This window comes from Chlamydotis macqueenii, chromosome 6 (assembly GCF_036417535.1).
Source record: "Chlamydotis macqueenii isolate bChlMac1 chromosome 6, bChlMac1.mat, whole genome shotgun sequence".
Taxonomy (NCBI): Eukaryota; Metazoa; Chordata; class Aves; order Otidiformes; family Otididae; genus Chlamydotis; species Chlamydotis macqueenii.
The window spans coordinates 14774440-14789035 of NC_141561.1; the positions used below are offsets into that span (position 1 = coordinate 14774440).

Consider the following 14596-nt stretch of genomic DNA (forward strand, 5'->3'; position numbering starts at 1 on the left):
CTAGATGGGATCAAATTATCATGATAATTAGCGTGTATGTTCATATAAAGTCTGTATATTTGCATGTAAAACTTATAGTTGATTTTGAACAGGACTGGGAAGTGAGCCACCAACCAGACATGGCTTCAAAGATTTCCACTAAAGAAAAAATCTAATTCTTTAGGATTGTCAAAGGCATTCCAAGGTCCATACAGAGTTTTCTGGACACTGAATGAAAAAGCATCATCAATGTAGATGAAGGGAATGTGTATGCTGAATCTATTAATAATAGGTAATATAAATATTATCCATTGTTAACAGATTTTTTGGGGGCATATCTGTTCTCTAAGGCATCTTCAGTATTGACTGAGAAGGATACTATTTCTGCATGCAATAAAGTTCAGGTTTTGTTAGTCCCTGTGGGTCCTGAATAGTTCTGCATTTTCATTCACGGTCCTCAGCTTGTCCTCTGTACCTTCAAGTGGTTGCATAGCTCTTGGTCTTGCTTGCTACAAGAGTGAGAAACACCTTTTCCTCAAACTGTTGCTGTCCTGATGAAGGAGGGCAGGAAATGATACGTTTGAAAAGCTGAGCCCAGCAAAGCTCAAATCCTGAATGGGTCTGTGACTGAACTAGTAACTAAAAATATCTTTACCAGTTCAGTATCTGGACGACAAGCTCATCCTTCCTAACAGCTCTAGGGTGATTGATAGCGCATGACTGGGAAAGGTGATGCTGCTATAATCCTCACTGCGTGCCGCAGTCTTCTAACTGCTTGCTGGGGTATCTTCTGTCCTTCCGTTTGCTAACATCTTCTAGTATACTTGCATGATGTCAGTGGATGATAAAGTTTCTCAGAGAGTCAGGAAATACCTTCCACTTACAAGAAAATTCTATGACAGAGATGCTGAAATGAGTCTAAAGTCATGGGCCAGAACGGTAGTGATGTGAAGGATGAGGACTATGATTGTTTAGTGCCATGGATCTTGTTCAGACTGTGGGATTGGAACCTAATGTAGTATAAGATTATAGCAAAGACTATGGCATAAGGGTCTTGATACCGATTCCCAAAATAATCATAGAGAGAAAAATCGTTAGAGAGAAAAATCAAAATTTGTATTTAAACTCGCTTACTTATTTGACAACGCATTCTATCTGAGAGATCTATAGGTTTCTTTTCTCCTTTGTCTCTAAAAATGTCACTGACTGATGGAGAGAACATGCTGTCTTAAGAAATGGCTGGCAGAAAATTTTCAGTTTTAAACTGACATCAAAGCTGCATTCGCCTTGCTTAAGAATGGGAATTCTTAACTTTTTTTCAGTCCTATCCCTTATCTAAACCATTAACTTGTGAAGAAGAGTCTTAAAAATTGGTGTTTTAGGGCTAAATAAGGTGTTTTTGTTGGAGATTATTAAGACATGAAATGATTACTTATCATCCCTTGAAATGACTTTACATTTAAATGCATGGGCATTTAGTACTACCTTCATTTCTGCTAATCCTTACTCACAGCCTGCAAATTGAACATTCTTTCAGCCTTATAGGATGCACTGAAATTTTCAGAGTTATAATTACTTTTCAGTATGCCATCCTGCATGTTACATCATTTGAAGAGGTTCTCTTCCAAATAGAAACTATTGAGTGAACCCCATGCTGTGTATTTTTTTTCCCTTTAATCAGTTTTATCCATGAGTTCACCAAAGATTCAAAGGAAAAATAAAAATTGAATTCAGTTGACCATGATTGATTTGAAAATGCAATGGACAACCTCTTCGTTATTGATGGCTTTTAAATTGCTGTGCATTGTTACCTGGATATGGCTCTTGAAATTCATCAGCATTCCACACCTTTCTAGCTGCTTCTGTTGTTTGCTTAGAGATAGCAGCTGTACATTTAGATGTGCACGAAATAACCTTACTAGACAAAGATGGCATTGTCTGAAGGTCTTTGCAATGACTGCTTGTATAAATGAGCCTTTTTTCATAGAGGTCCATAGGAAAACCAGAGCAGAAAAATCTTGTTTGAGAATAAGAAAGCATAGGCCTGATCAAGTTTCCCATGTGATGGAGGTTGCCCAACTTCATTCCCATTCTGAAATGGTGGCTGGGTTAGAAAGAGAGAAAATGGGAATGGGGCATCACACTGATACAGCTGCTCATGAGTCTTGTTCCAGAGTAGGGGGAATCTGTAACACTGCAAAGAAAATGTGTGTGTGAACCACAGTACTGTACTGAGAAAGCAGAAGCAGACAAGAACTTATAAAGGAGTAATTCTCCCTTATCTTCCCCTTTTACATTCACCTCTGAACTCGTGGAAATCAGAGTCAAGAGTGAATCTGCAAAAGGAAACCCACCATGAGAACCGTATTCTTGTTTTCATTCTCTACCAACACTGCGCACCTCCGCAAAGGCACAGGAAGGTCAGAGGAGCCCTCGCTTAAGGGTCTGAGCTTATGTGTCCATGGTCACAGTGTGACAGTGATAAGCAGTTGGTGTTGAGATGCTTCACTGAAGTTTGCAGCAGCACTGCTGCAAGTATTCTGAATTTGAAGGTCGCAAAAGGTGTGGGGAATAGCAAAGGTGTCTATATGAAAGACTTGTCCAGTTTGGAAAAGTAGTCACAACTATATTTTTGTCTCATTGGGCTGAATATCAGGTGGTAGAAGGTCGCGAGGCTCTACTTAGATAGCTGAAGCTATTCTATTTCCAAATTGTACTAGAAAATGGATTTATTTTTTTTTTCCCCCAATGGTGTTAGTTACCCAAGATAGTAAACTCCCTCCATGCCTGCAAGTAAAGCACTTGTGCTTCCTGAATTGGTTTTCAAGTTCCAGTCAGCATGGTAGCCTGTTTGCAACTGCTGTTGTATAGAAAGATTCTATTTATATCTCTCTTAATTGTTTTTTTTTTATTTTTTTTTCCAATAAATCTTATTCTCATTGAAAGAGATATTTACCTTCCCATTTGAAAAATTGTATTTAGACAACTTGGGAAAACCACTTTACTAATGAATTCCTGAACAATCTTAACACTGAGTAACATCAGCAGAAAATCTGGTTTACCCCCTCTGCATTTTAATTTTGTGTTGGTGAATGCCTTACTGAACTCAGTCCAGATGCCGCTGGTCATTCTTGTGTATTTCTTCTAATAATGACCCTGGCAGCCTTGCTGATGGGTGCAGAGACATTAACTTTTTTTTTTTCCCCCTGCAAATTCAGTGTTGTACATATTATGATATTTTAAGGCAATGTTTTTTGAATACATGGTTTAATTCGTGGAGCCCTGAACTCCTTTTTCAGTCATGACCTGTGGTGAACAGGGCATGCTTGTGGCTAAGTCTGATGCTTTTGAAGGACATCAAGCCTCTGTTTTTGTGAGTGCTGCTAAAACTTCTGAAACTTTAAAAAACAGACTTGATCTTTGGAATAAGTCAACTACTTTATCTGAAATGCGTAACAAGTCTTATGTAGGCCAGGATGAAAAGGGTGCTTGTGAAGGGCCTCTGTGTTCTTGGATTGTATTTTTCATAACGTAGCAAAAACTGCCCTGTGCTGACAAAATCACTTGCCTGTGTTTTCCTGTACAGAAAGGCAATCTCTGGATATATTGCCCTGCCATGAACTGAGGGGATTTATACTGTCTGTCTACTAAAGTGTGTTACATATGGAAAGGGCAAACGTCAGACAAAACCTGTTCCATCTGCTGGGTCAGCTTTGTAGCTTTCTCACCTCAGGTCAAAGATCAGAGAGCTCTTAAATTAGCAGGATCTCACAAATACAGAAGGAAAAGGCACAAAATAGGCACAACAAGCATTATATTCTGCTAGAAAGGAGTAAGAACCCCTGACAACTGCTGTTACACATGCTGAGAGTAAATCACAGCTTTGGACAATGATATGCTTTTGCAGGTTTGTTCATTGGAATATAAATGTCGACAAGCTAAGTCACCACAACCTTTTGATGTCTTTTTTTCTTTTCCATATAGAAATAACAATTATTTCAGTAATTGTTGAAATCTCAGACTGTCCTCTTATTCAGTGGCTTTGTGATGGATTTCATGTTCATTGGCAACAGCTCATTCCTGTCCTAAAAAAAAGTCTGTAATCTAATGAAAAGCATGTAGTATACAATCAAATGACAGGTACCTTCATTTTGTAGATGCAGACATTATGACCCAGCTAAATGGCACAGACATGGACTGTGACAGAGCCGGAATCTGAGAATATTCATTCCTTAAACATAAACCAGTTTTTTCTTTAACTAATTTTTGTTGGTAATTGACTTTGTCTGATATTCTTTGACCATCTTGAAACAAGTATTTCTTGTGTATATTAGTTTACTGAAGGTGCATTGATGGCTATTTGACATTCACATTTTGGCTTCAGAAGCCCAAGTGCCACATTGATTGTTTTGTTCCTCAAATTTGACTCCTACTTCATTATTGTCAGTAGGAGTTACACAGCAGATGTGCTTGTTTCAGTAAAAAATCAGACCCACTATTGAATCAGTGTTTTTGCGAGCCCCTTGCATTATTGGCTTGAACAATTGACTACTTTTTGTGAGACAAGGTTACACGTGCAGATTGTATCATGGAAGGATGTTCTATAAATGCACTGAGTAATACTTTTGTGTCAAGGTTTAAAGGCATATGAAAGAACATTTATGTAATTTATAGTCATTTAGAAAGAGTTCATTATTAGCTTAACTATTGATGTTTACTTGCAGTATAGCGAGGAAAGAAAAAGGAATGTTGTTTTTTTGTTGTTAAGTAGTTTCTCTAGTGTCTTATAACTTGAAAAATATGCCATGCATTCAGCTAACAGATGGAGTTCACAGCTGTGCATGTGAGTGTAGCCAGTCTTTAGGAAAAAAAAAAAAAGTAAAGAAGAAGGAATTTCTCTTTACGGAGGAAAATTTCTAATTTTTTTTCCATTCATCTTTCCAAGAATCACTTACTAAGATGTTCATGGTAGTAGAACCTAGCAGTTTGTGGTAATCTCAGTGAGAATGCTGTGTGTAGGGACTCTTTATATGGAAATAATCTATCAAACTCTTCCAAATCTGTAGCCATACTCTGTATTACTGCATTTCCTGTGTCTTTTGCATGTATTTTTTTTTTTTTTCCCCTGACAGAAGCTTCTCCTCCCATATGCATACACCTCATTGGACTGTAAAGGTATAAGGTTAATTTCCATAGTAAGTCCAAATATTTTGTTTCTTGTCTTTACAGAAGGCAGGAGAAAAACAGATGAAGTGCAAGGCATCAGTTGTCACTCCTGAGCACTGTTAGAGGCATGGTACAAAATGCATGGTTTACATCTTCAAAAGAAAGTATGCCATTAAGTGGGTAATGCTAAGACGAATTTTATCTAGCCTATAAATACCAGTGAATCTTTTCAACTTCAAATCCCAGTATGGAGACAATTTACAATTGCAATCAAAATGATGCACACAATTTAACTTCAGCACCATGTGTAACTCTGCTGGTATTTTAATAATGAATAAAATTATATCTTGGCAACAAAATTCCCACTTAAATAAAATACCTTTAAGTTCCAAGTGTGGTCTCCAAGAGGAAGTTACAAGGCCTCAGATTTACCCTGGAATCTCCTTCATGTTTACTATAAAGTAGATATATCTCAAATATATATATATTTATAACATGTATATATATTTTATACGTATACACACACACTAATATATATGTATATATAATATGTATATATACCACAAAGCTCAGGCTTTATGGTTCAGGCATGGGTTCGTACAGCTGGTCACAAGCACTTCTGCCCTCGTGGCACAACTTTTATGTCTTTCAGCAGAGTTGTATGAGCGAGGTCTCATGTGGGAGCTCTTTGCTGACCCACCAGCCCCTGTGTACTTGAAGAAGAGCACCTAAAGAAGGCAGTTACCTTTTCTTAAAAAGCCTTTTATTACCATGGAGTGGTGCAGGAGGCATGTCACTTATCCTCTTCTGAATTAATCCTTTGCATTCCATTGTAAGCCCTACCCTCACCAGTTTCAGTGTTATAATTTTATCTTCTTTTTCATCTTCTCGAATTTGTATATTTTGCAAAGAGACATCAATTTTTACTCTCTCAGTAGGTTGCATGCTGGGTCCTGTTCCCTATCCTTCCTTCAGTTGCATTGTTCAGTGATACCAGTCCCATGTTCCTACTCTGAGTACTGCTGTCTTGCGGTATTTATAACTATTTCATGATGCTTGTGGTTGCTAATAGAGTAGCTGCAGGATACACAAGCTACAGTCTTACTGTAGCTTGTCAAACACTTTCCATTTACAGTGATACAAGATCATTGGCGTAAGTATGGTACTACTTATCATATTGATAAGAGATCTTGACTAACAATACACTACCACATAGAAGTAACGCAAACTTCACAGTCAAAGATTTTCTGCACATTTGCCTCTGTGTGTGTACTGGGCTACTAAAAGCAGTTCAAATCTGATATATGGGAAATCTATGCAGCCCAGGGATTGGTGATCTTTAACTTGATTGTGTCCTCTTCATCAAAGCTTTCATTAAGAAAATGTTAGTGACCTTTCTGGGTGGCCTTCACAAGGGGAAATCAATATGTTTTGTCCCACCTACTCTTCAAGTGGACAAGGGAAATAGCAGCAGGACAGGTTTGTTAACACATCTCAGTCATGGCTGGTAAAGACCCTGCCCAAGTTCTAGGGACTGATCCTCTTCAAAGGACAGGGTGAAAGAAACATTACTTGTGATCACGAGGTTTTGGGGGGTTTATGGCTTTCTAAATTATCTTCAGTGTCCACTAATCGGAAACCTTCTAAATTTATATTGGTTGCTACCACTGAATGTTATCTCAGGCTTGAAGAAAGCTATAAACTAGGTCATGCCATGCCTACCAATACTGATGTAATACATATACTAGAAGAATTAGGGAAGTTGGGCTGAATCTCTGATTTCTATGCAAACTCAATTTTGGTAATATGTTAGCTGTGTTTCAGAAGACTGCTGTGCTTCAGAAGCATTTGAAATCCTGTCTCTCTAGGACTTGGATACATTTTTCTCTCTCTCTCTCTTTTTTTTTTTTTTTTTTTTTTTTTTTCATAATTGTCACAGGTGTTGAAGGCCTTCACAAAATAGAGCTTAATCAGATATTTAGGCAAAAGACCTTTTCCAAAGTTCACTGTTTTATGGACGATTAGCTAAAGCTGGTATTTGGCATGTTTCAAAGGAGCTAAGAGTTTCAGTGTCTAAATCTCACTTGGATGCTTTTCAACTAGTAACATTTATATTTGCATTTTAAAAGAAATTATTTTGGACAAAATTAAAATATATGAGGAAAGGGGGAGAAAAGATTTCATTGTTTTTACTTGGAGGGCAGTTAAAGCTACAAAAAAGAATCAAAATCAATAAACCAAACAACTTCATAACAGGTTAGTGAGTTTCTCACGTGTTTTTTGTTAATTTATTAGTATTTTCTAAAAATTAAAAGTGAATAAAAATCAGTAAAATCAAGCTGATACAGGTATTGTATATCATCAGATAAACATATTCATTTCAGAAGCAAGATTGCTGATGACAGTTCTAATAATAGCGTTACACTGTAAATGCTATCCATAATTGCCTGTTTCTCGGAAGTCAACATAGTCAAAGTCAGCACCTATTTCTCAAATCCAAGTCAACATCTGTATTATTATGTGATTTGCATGAAGATGATGGCTTATAGATACAATCTGACACTTCTTTCATGAGATGGTTGGGGTTTTTTTTTGCTAATTATCTGGTTGGCAAGGAAACATAGGAGAGAACAACTGGCTAGTAAATGCTTTTTTTTTGTGGCTGTCCAGGTGTTTTAAATGATTCTGTAGTGTAGAATTTCTCTTTGCTAAAAACAACGTTTTTAATAGGCATACAATGCAGTTCATTCAATGAAGCGAAGTTCTTGTTCTGACAGGCAAACTGTCAAAGCAAAAGGAGTAGGGTAAGAAACTAGAAACTTGGGTGCACCTGGAATAAAGGTCTGTTTCTGTCACACAAAGTGAGGGAGATCATGCCTCTTGAAAGATGTGTGCTGGGATTATATGGTGGGAATCAGGATGTATTGGTTTTGCTTTTGGTTTTACTGTGGGTCTTACCTGACCTTGCATAAGCAGAAAATGTTTCCTCTCTTTCTTGTCTGCATTTATCACAAAAGGAAATATGATGATAACATCCCTTCTTAGAGAGTTTTCTTATCTTGAGAGGTGTGTGTGTTGAGTGGTTTGTTTTGTGGTTTTTTTGTTGTTTTTTTTTTTTTTTTTTTTTTTTTACCAACCCTGCCTTCTCATGGACCTGTGGGATGATCCTCACTGTATGTGCACATCCCACCTTTTTGAACCCTGTGGTGTATTTCAGCTAAGTTTTAGAAAGATATATCAATCTCAAATCTGTACAGTTCATATGTGTAGTGTCTCTGACAAGGGATGCATCAGAGCTTATGATCTGGATTGTTGTGCATGTACAAGTTGACTGACACATCCCAAGAGTTTTACTTGTACTCTACTTTGAAATTTCATTTGGCATGTAAATCTGTGCCATGTCCTGCATTGTAAGTCTGTAGAGCTGTCAGGTTCAACCTCCAGTGTTGCAAGTTTTGACTGAGGAAAGGGCGGAAGAGTGACCTTGCATCTCATCAGAGTATCCATTCAAAAATAAACTTCACTTGAAGGAAATTTCTGCTTGTACTCTAAAGTCAATCAATCGTTATTCTCTTATCTATTGGAAGTTGGACTGTATTACCTCTGGTGCTCTCAGAACTACCTTTAAATTGTTAATGCTGTCCTAAATCTTGAAGCCTTGTAATTATGTGGTTTTGTAATTAGATATTAATTCAGGGCAGGATTCCTGACAGTAGTGGTGTTTTTGCAGAGGAAAAACAAATAAGGATCCCAGAATTTGTTAGGAAAATGATGTTGTAATGCTGTAGCAGCAGAGATATAGGTCAGTGTGTCTACGGACAGAAGCAAAGGATGTGGAAAGGCAGACAAAGCATCTGGTAGTTAGAGGAGCTAATTCTCACTTCCCACACTAGAGCTCCCAGAGATTTCAGGGAAAACTTTAAATGCATTGCTTTGAAATGGTTTACACTTGCAGCTGTGCTGGGACACTTGGTGTCCTGTGGGTATCCAATCACACTCTTGGGGAACAGTGAGAACTTGGAGATTGTTACTGTGACTCTTGTCATGGACAACTTGTGGATCACAGGCTGATACGCTGAATTCTCTTGTGATCCAGGAGCAACCACAGGGAACTACTTAAATTGAAACCTCTGCATTCAGTTATTTTCAACTTCAGGTTTTAAGTGTTTCTGAACAGTCATGTAGATCTGTTGCTAAGACCATGAACCTCCTTTTGAGAGGTTCCTAACCCCTCTGCGGGGTTTTATAGAATGCAGAGGTTTTGGGTGAGTGTAGTGCTCTGATGTACTTACCACTTGAGATCTTTGTTTAAATCACTATTCAGGTTACAAGTGATGGAGAATAAGAGCCTCATTTTAATTTACAGGGGGTTTTTTTGTTTGTTTTTTTTTTTTTTTTTTTTTTTTAAGTGCAGACAGAACAATTATGGCCTGACCTTATACCGTACCAGGGGGCACAGCACTCCACAGACATTTCTGCATTGCAGTCAGTTCTCTTTGAGACTCAGACTGTGATAGAGAATCTAATCAGGACCTTGGTAACTTGTTTTGTTGGCTAATTATCCTCATGGTCAAAACATCAGTGACATCCTTGTCCTTAATTTGTCTAACTTGCAGGTCTCTTAAAGCCTTTTTGCTGATGGTAACCAAAAGATAGAAAGGATTTTGTACTTAAGTTTGCTTTTTGAGGTCCATTAATCAATGCACTGACTTGAATTATATTGATTACACTGATTTTTTCATGTAGAGCTGGATTTTGGTTACAAAAGTGTCTGGGCTGCTCTAGAGAGCCATTATAGAAAGAGATGATTAATATTTTAATGTAATCTGGCTCATTATGGGAAAGATATCACTCAGTTTTGGAACCGTCTAAGTTTGCTGTCATAACTATAAGACAGTTTTTGCTTTTATTCCTTGTCTTTTGTAGCCCTGAAATATCATTAATGCATTACTTCTCCCCGCTCCCCGTCCCCGCCTAGCAAATTGTGTATTTACTCTGTGAGTGGGAGATCACTATGGTGCCTGAGATCCTGCTAACCTGCAGGACTTTTCCAGTAATTAGATCCATGTTTGCTCCATGGGAGATTCAATTAAAAATGAGAGGGGTTTATTATTATCCCCTACTGAAACTCCCCACTATGTTCTTAAGTGTGTATGTGACAGCATAAGTGAGCAAACTTACTTTACCTAATTCCATCCTTATTAAAAAATCATAGACTAAAAAATTCAACTTGAGTGTTAGCCTAGCCCATCTTGTCCTCACATAAGGATGTGAAAGTAAGAAGGGAAAGACACAGTAGACTATTCATTTGAGCGAACAAAACTAACTTGGCTGAATAGATTTGTGTGAGCTTGGGGAAGAAATGAAGGAAGTGTTCAGGTTTTGTAATCACAGTGCAGCACAGGGCTCTTGTGAAGCATGGGACACCCTTTTACATGTTGCAGAAGGCCAGATGGCATGTCTCTGTGTGTCACTGTCATACAGAAGTATGAAACTATAACTCCTACATTATTTATCAGCTCTGCGGAGAGACTTTACTGAATGCACACCTAGGGTGTTCCCTAAAGTCTGCCAGGGCATTACTACATTCTTCCAGTGGCTTTTGCAGCAAAAGCCATTAACCTCTTTAACTGGAGGGTAGATCATCAAATTTCATTCACTGAAAGGAAAATTTCCAGCTTTTCAAGTATTCGATATCTTAACAGCTCCCATCCGGTGGCAGTCCAAACAGACTGTCGTTTTGGGGTGTTAATTTTAGTCTCACATGTGAGTTCCAGCACAAGCATGCTCTTTCTCCAGTCTCTGTGTACTAAGTAGAAACAGACAGCACCTCGAGATAGTACAAGTTGATGTATTTGTTGCTCATGTGATGACCTCTGTATGTTTTGTTTTTTTTCTTTTTTTTTTTTTTTTTTAGATAATTGTGATGATGCATTGGTATCTCCCTTACCTTCAACCGCCCTTACCAGTTCCTCTGAGCTCTTCAGTACTCACAGTCCCAGCTTTGCAAAGCTCAACAGACGAGATGGTAAGGTTGCCGTATTAAATGCCTAAGCTATTATTTTTAACCACATTTACAAAGCATAACTTTTTATGCTTTTTGCATGTGCATTCAGAGCCAAGTTGAATACAGCCATTAATTTATGCTTCTGTGAGAGCTCTATTTAGGAGCAATTCCTTCCTTTATTATAAAAAACATCTATTAAATTTGAAGCTCCCTACTGCTCTCTTAGGGACATCCTGAAGAGAGTTCATATAGTCTTTTTGCTTTTGAAGAGTTCCCATAATCTTTAGAACTTAAAGATTATTGGGCTTGATGCCCTGTTCTGAAATGTACATATTTGTTACAGCTAGTAGCAACTAGATATTAAAGTTCCAGTGGAATTCAATCATTACATAACTCTGCAGAAATTGTGAAAATGAATGAAAAACCTTTGCAGATATTTGCAATTAAGAATGCTAGATCATTAGAGAAGTGTTAGATAGGAGTTACTGTATCATATATAAACTTCTGAACCAGAGTTCCTCTGCAAGTAAAAGATCGTATGGTAGTTGCTCAACATGAAGAAAGTTGTAAACATTGAGCATGACATTTGAGTTTGCCCTGCCTTTGCCTCCAGCTGCTAGCTGGGATGGTGAATAGACACGCTTATGTGATTTTGCAAATGGCTCTAATAACTACTTTTGACTGCAGAAAAGAGGAAGAGATTCAAAGTCAATATCGCAAGTCAAGCTCTGGCTGTGCTGTATTTTAAACTGATATTAACAATATCTAAAGTAAATTCATAATTATTGCAATTTAAGGGCAGACAGTGAAACATGTCTTATTTAGCTGTGCTGGAGTAGTTTCACCATGTAGTGGGGGGCAAGGTATTCTAGTTTTTTAGACATACAATATTTCATTGGCAACAAAGGTAAGGTCCATGATGTCCTTTGGCATAAATCACGAGAACAAGAAGACAGAGCATTGAAACATAGCCCTAAGCAAGGAAGTTGTTTCAGCAACTGTTATTTTGTGTTTTGAAGGCTTATGTGATAACTGATGAGCTAAGCCCAACACAGAGACCTAGAAGCTAAATTCTACCTTGTTTAATTCTTTTGTTGCAGAGACTTTTGTAGAAAGGCACAAATGTAGTGCCACCAGAATCTGCATGGGTACTTCATTTTGGGTTGAAGGAGAAAGCAGTGGTAGACGGTGGCTGAAGGAACTTTCTTTGGCTGACATTTGAGTGCAAACAGTAGATATATTTACAAGAAATAATATTCACTAACAAGGGCTGTGCCATGGCTTTCTAATAATGTTGGAGTGTTTTGATGAGTTGATTTAGCTTTGTTTGTAAATGATAAGACAGTGCTGCAAGTAATGGTGCCTCTGGGTAGAAAGCCAGATAAATATATTTGTTATTGTAAATATGAATGCAATAGGTGAAGATTAATTTATAAAATACAACTCAGACCTATATCAATAGAAAGTTATCATTAATCAAGTTGGCCGCATCCCCCCATTCAAGGCCAGATTGGATGGGGCTCCGAGCAACCTGATCTAGTTGGAGATGCCCCTGCTGCTTGCAGGGGAGCTGGACTAGATGACCTTTGAAGGTCCCTTCCAACACTAACTATTCTATGATGCTTTTGTAAGTTGATTCAGTAATAGATAACAATAGCTAAAAAGCTATTGTTTAGAAAAAAGGCCTGCAGCAGTGAAAGGTACCATTAGGAAAAAAAAAAAAAAAAAAAAAACAAACCAGCCACACAAACTGCCTATGAGTAAAGCTTTGTGTGAACTGCTGAAAGCACTAAATTAAAATGCTTATAAATCTGTACTGGTAATAGTAAAGCGGTTAGTATAATTCTGATAAATATGATTCTGAGGTATGAAATATATTACTTACCCATGAGAGGGTTTAATAGACTTTTTTGTTTACAGTAAATAAAAAATGAAAAAGAATAAGCAAATTGCTACAATATGACTGTATCAACTAAGCTTTTCCAGTTCTCTGTTAGCTCTCAGTCAGTATAGGCAATTATGTATGGGAATACAAAACATATATAATGTCAAAAAGAATTTGTTTTATGACCAGGAAGTGTTTGATCTGGGCATTAAAGTAAAATTTTGCAGCAGGGAAGCACTTAGTTGCAGCAGGAAGTCCAAGAGTTTGTAGCACACTATAAAGCCAACTGAGCTGTTTGTTAGGTACTGTAGAGTGGAAACAAGCATTCGCTTTGCTTCATATTAATAAACTACAAATAAGTATTGGCATCCTGAGCAGCCCTTTGGAACATCAGGGAGCATTGACTGCATAACACTGGGCTTAAATGCCGTTTTTGGAACAATTACAAAAAAATGTACAAATGATCTGAAAGAGTATTTGATCATATTTCTTGGAGTCATATGGGTCCCAAACTGAGAAACCATCTGATTTTTGTTCTCCTCATATTTCTAGTATTATGATTTGTTGCTATGGAGAATGTGAGCAGTATATCAGATTCCTGTGGTGCCGTTTCCCCACTAGGGCGTTTTCTCCGTGCCGTGTTGAACCTCTCCCTGGAAATGATCCACAGAAAACGTGAAATGTGTGAACTGTGAGGAATGACAGTGTACCGCAATGCACAGAATCCTATCAATGCCAGTGGGAATCTGGTGGGCGGAATGGGGAAAATTATATGCCTCTCAGACATAGAATCATAGAATAGTTTGGCCATCTTTGTGACCCTCCTGTGGACTCGCTTCAACAGGTCTCCGTCCTTTTTCTATTGCAGGGTCCAGAGCTAGATGCAGTACTCCAGGTGGGGTCTCATGAGACCAGAGTAGAGGGGGAGAATCACCTCCCTCTACCTGCTAGCCACGCTCCTCTTGATGCAGCCCAGGACGCAGTTGGCCTTCTGGGCTGCAAGCGCATGTTACCAGCTCATGTTGAGCTTCTCATCAACCAGCACTCCCAAGGCCTTCTCCTCAGGGCTGCTCTCAATCCATTCTCTGCCCAGCCTGTATTTGTGCCTGGGGTTGCCTCGACCCGTGTACAGGACCTTGCACTTGGCCTTGTTGAACTTCATGAGGTTTGCATGGGACCCCCTTTCCAGCCTGTCAGGGTCCCTCTGGATGGCATCCCTCCCTTCCAGCGTGTCGACGGCACCACACAGCTTGGTGTTGTAAACATTGTAAAGTGCCAAGCATGTTTTGACTTTGTTGAGCATCCTCTCCCTCTCTTGTTTTCTTGGGAGAGAGGCAGTGTGGTATCTTCCTACATTAGTACTTTCCAGATTACCTAAAAATAATGTACAGATCTGGTGGGTGTCATCAAAGGCACATCTTATCTGTTTTATATTTATGTCACACTATTATTAAAAGGTATATGGTCGTCTTGAATTTCCTTGTGCCAAACTGCAGGAAAACGATGTCAGAGCTGTGCTCCTGTGAATATTGTGTCTTCAGTAGCCCTTGCTGCTTCCT

The 14596-nt window shown here is 38.3% G+C and overlaps 1 protein-coding gene across 1 annotated transcript in view; it reads left to right on the top strand.

Moving 5' to 3' along the window:
* The window catches only part of CNTNAP5 (contactin associated protein family member 5), a 287941-nt gene that overhangs the window by 63555 nt on the left and 209790 nt on the right, over positions 1–14596 (top strand). The window contains exon 2 of the mRNA XM_086750483.1: positions 11063–11173. Coding sequence (XP_086606609.1) covers positions 11063–11173 — 111 coding nt within the window. The remainder of the gene's footprint in view (positions 1–11062; positions 11174–14596) is intronic.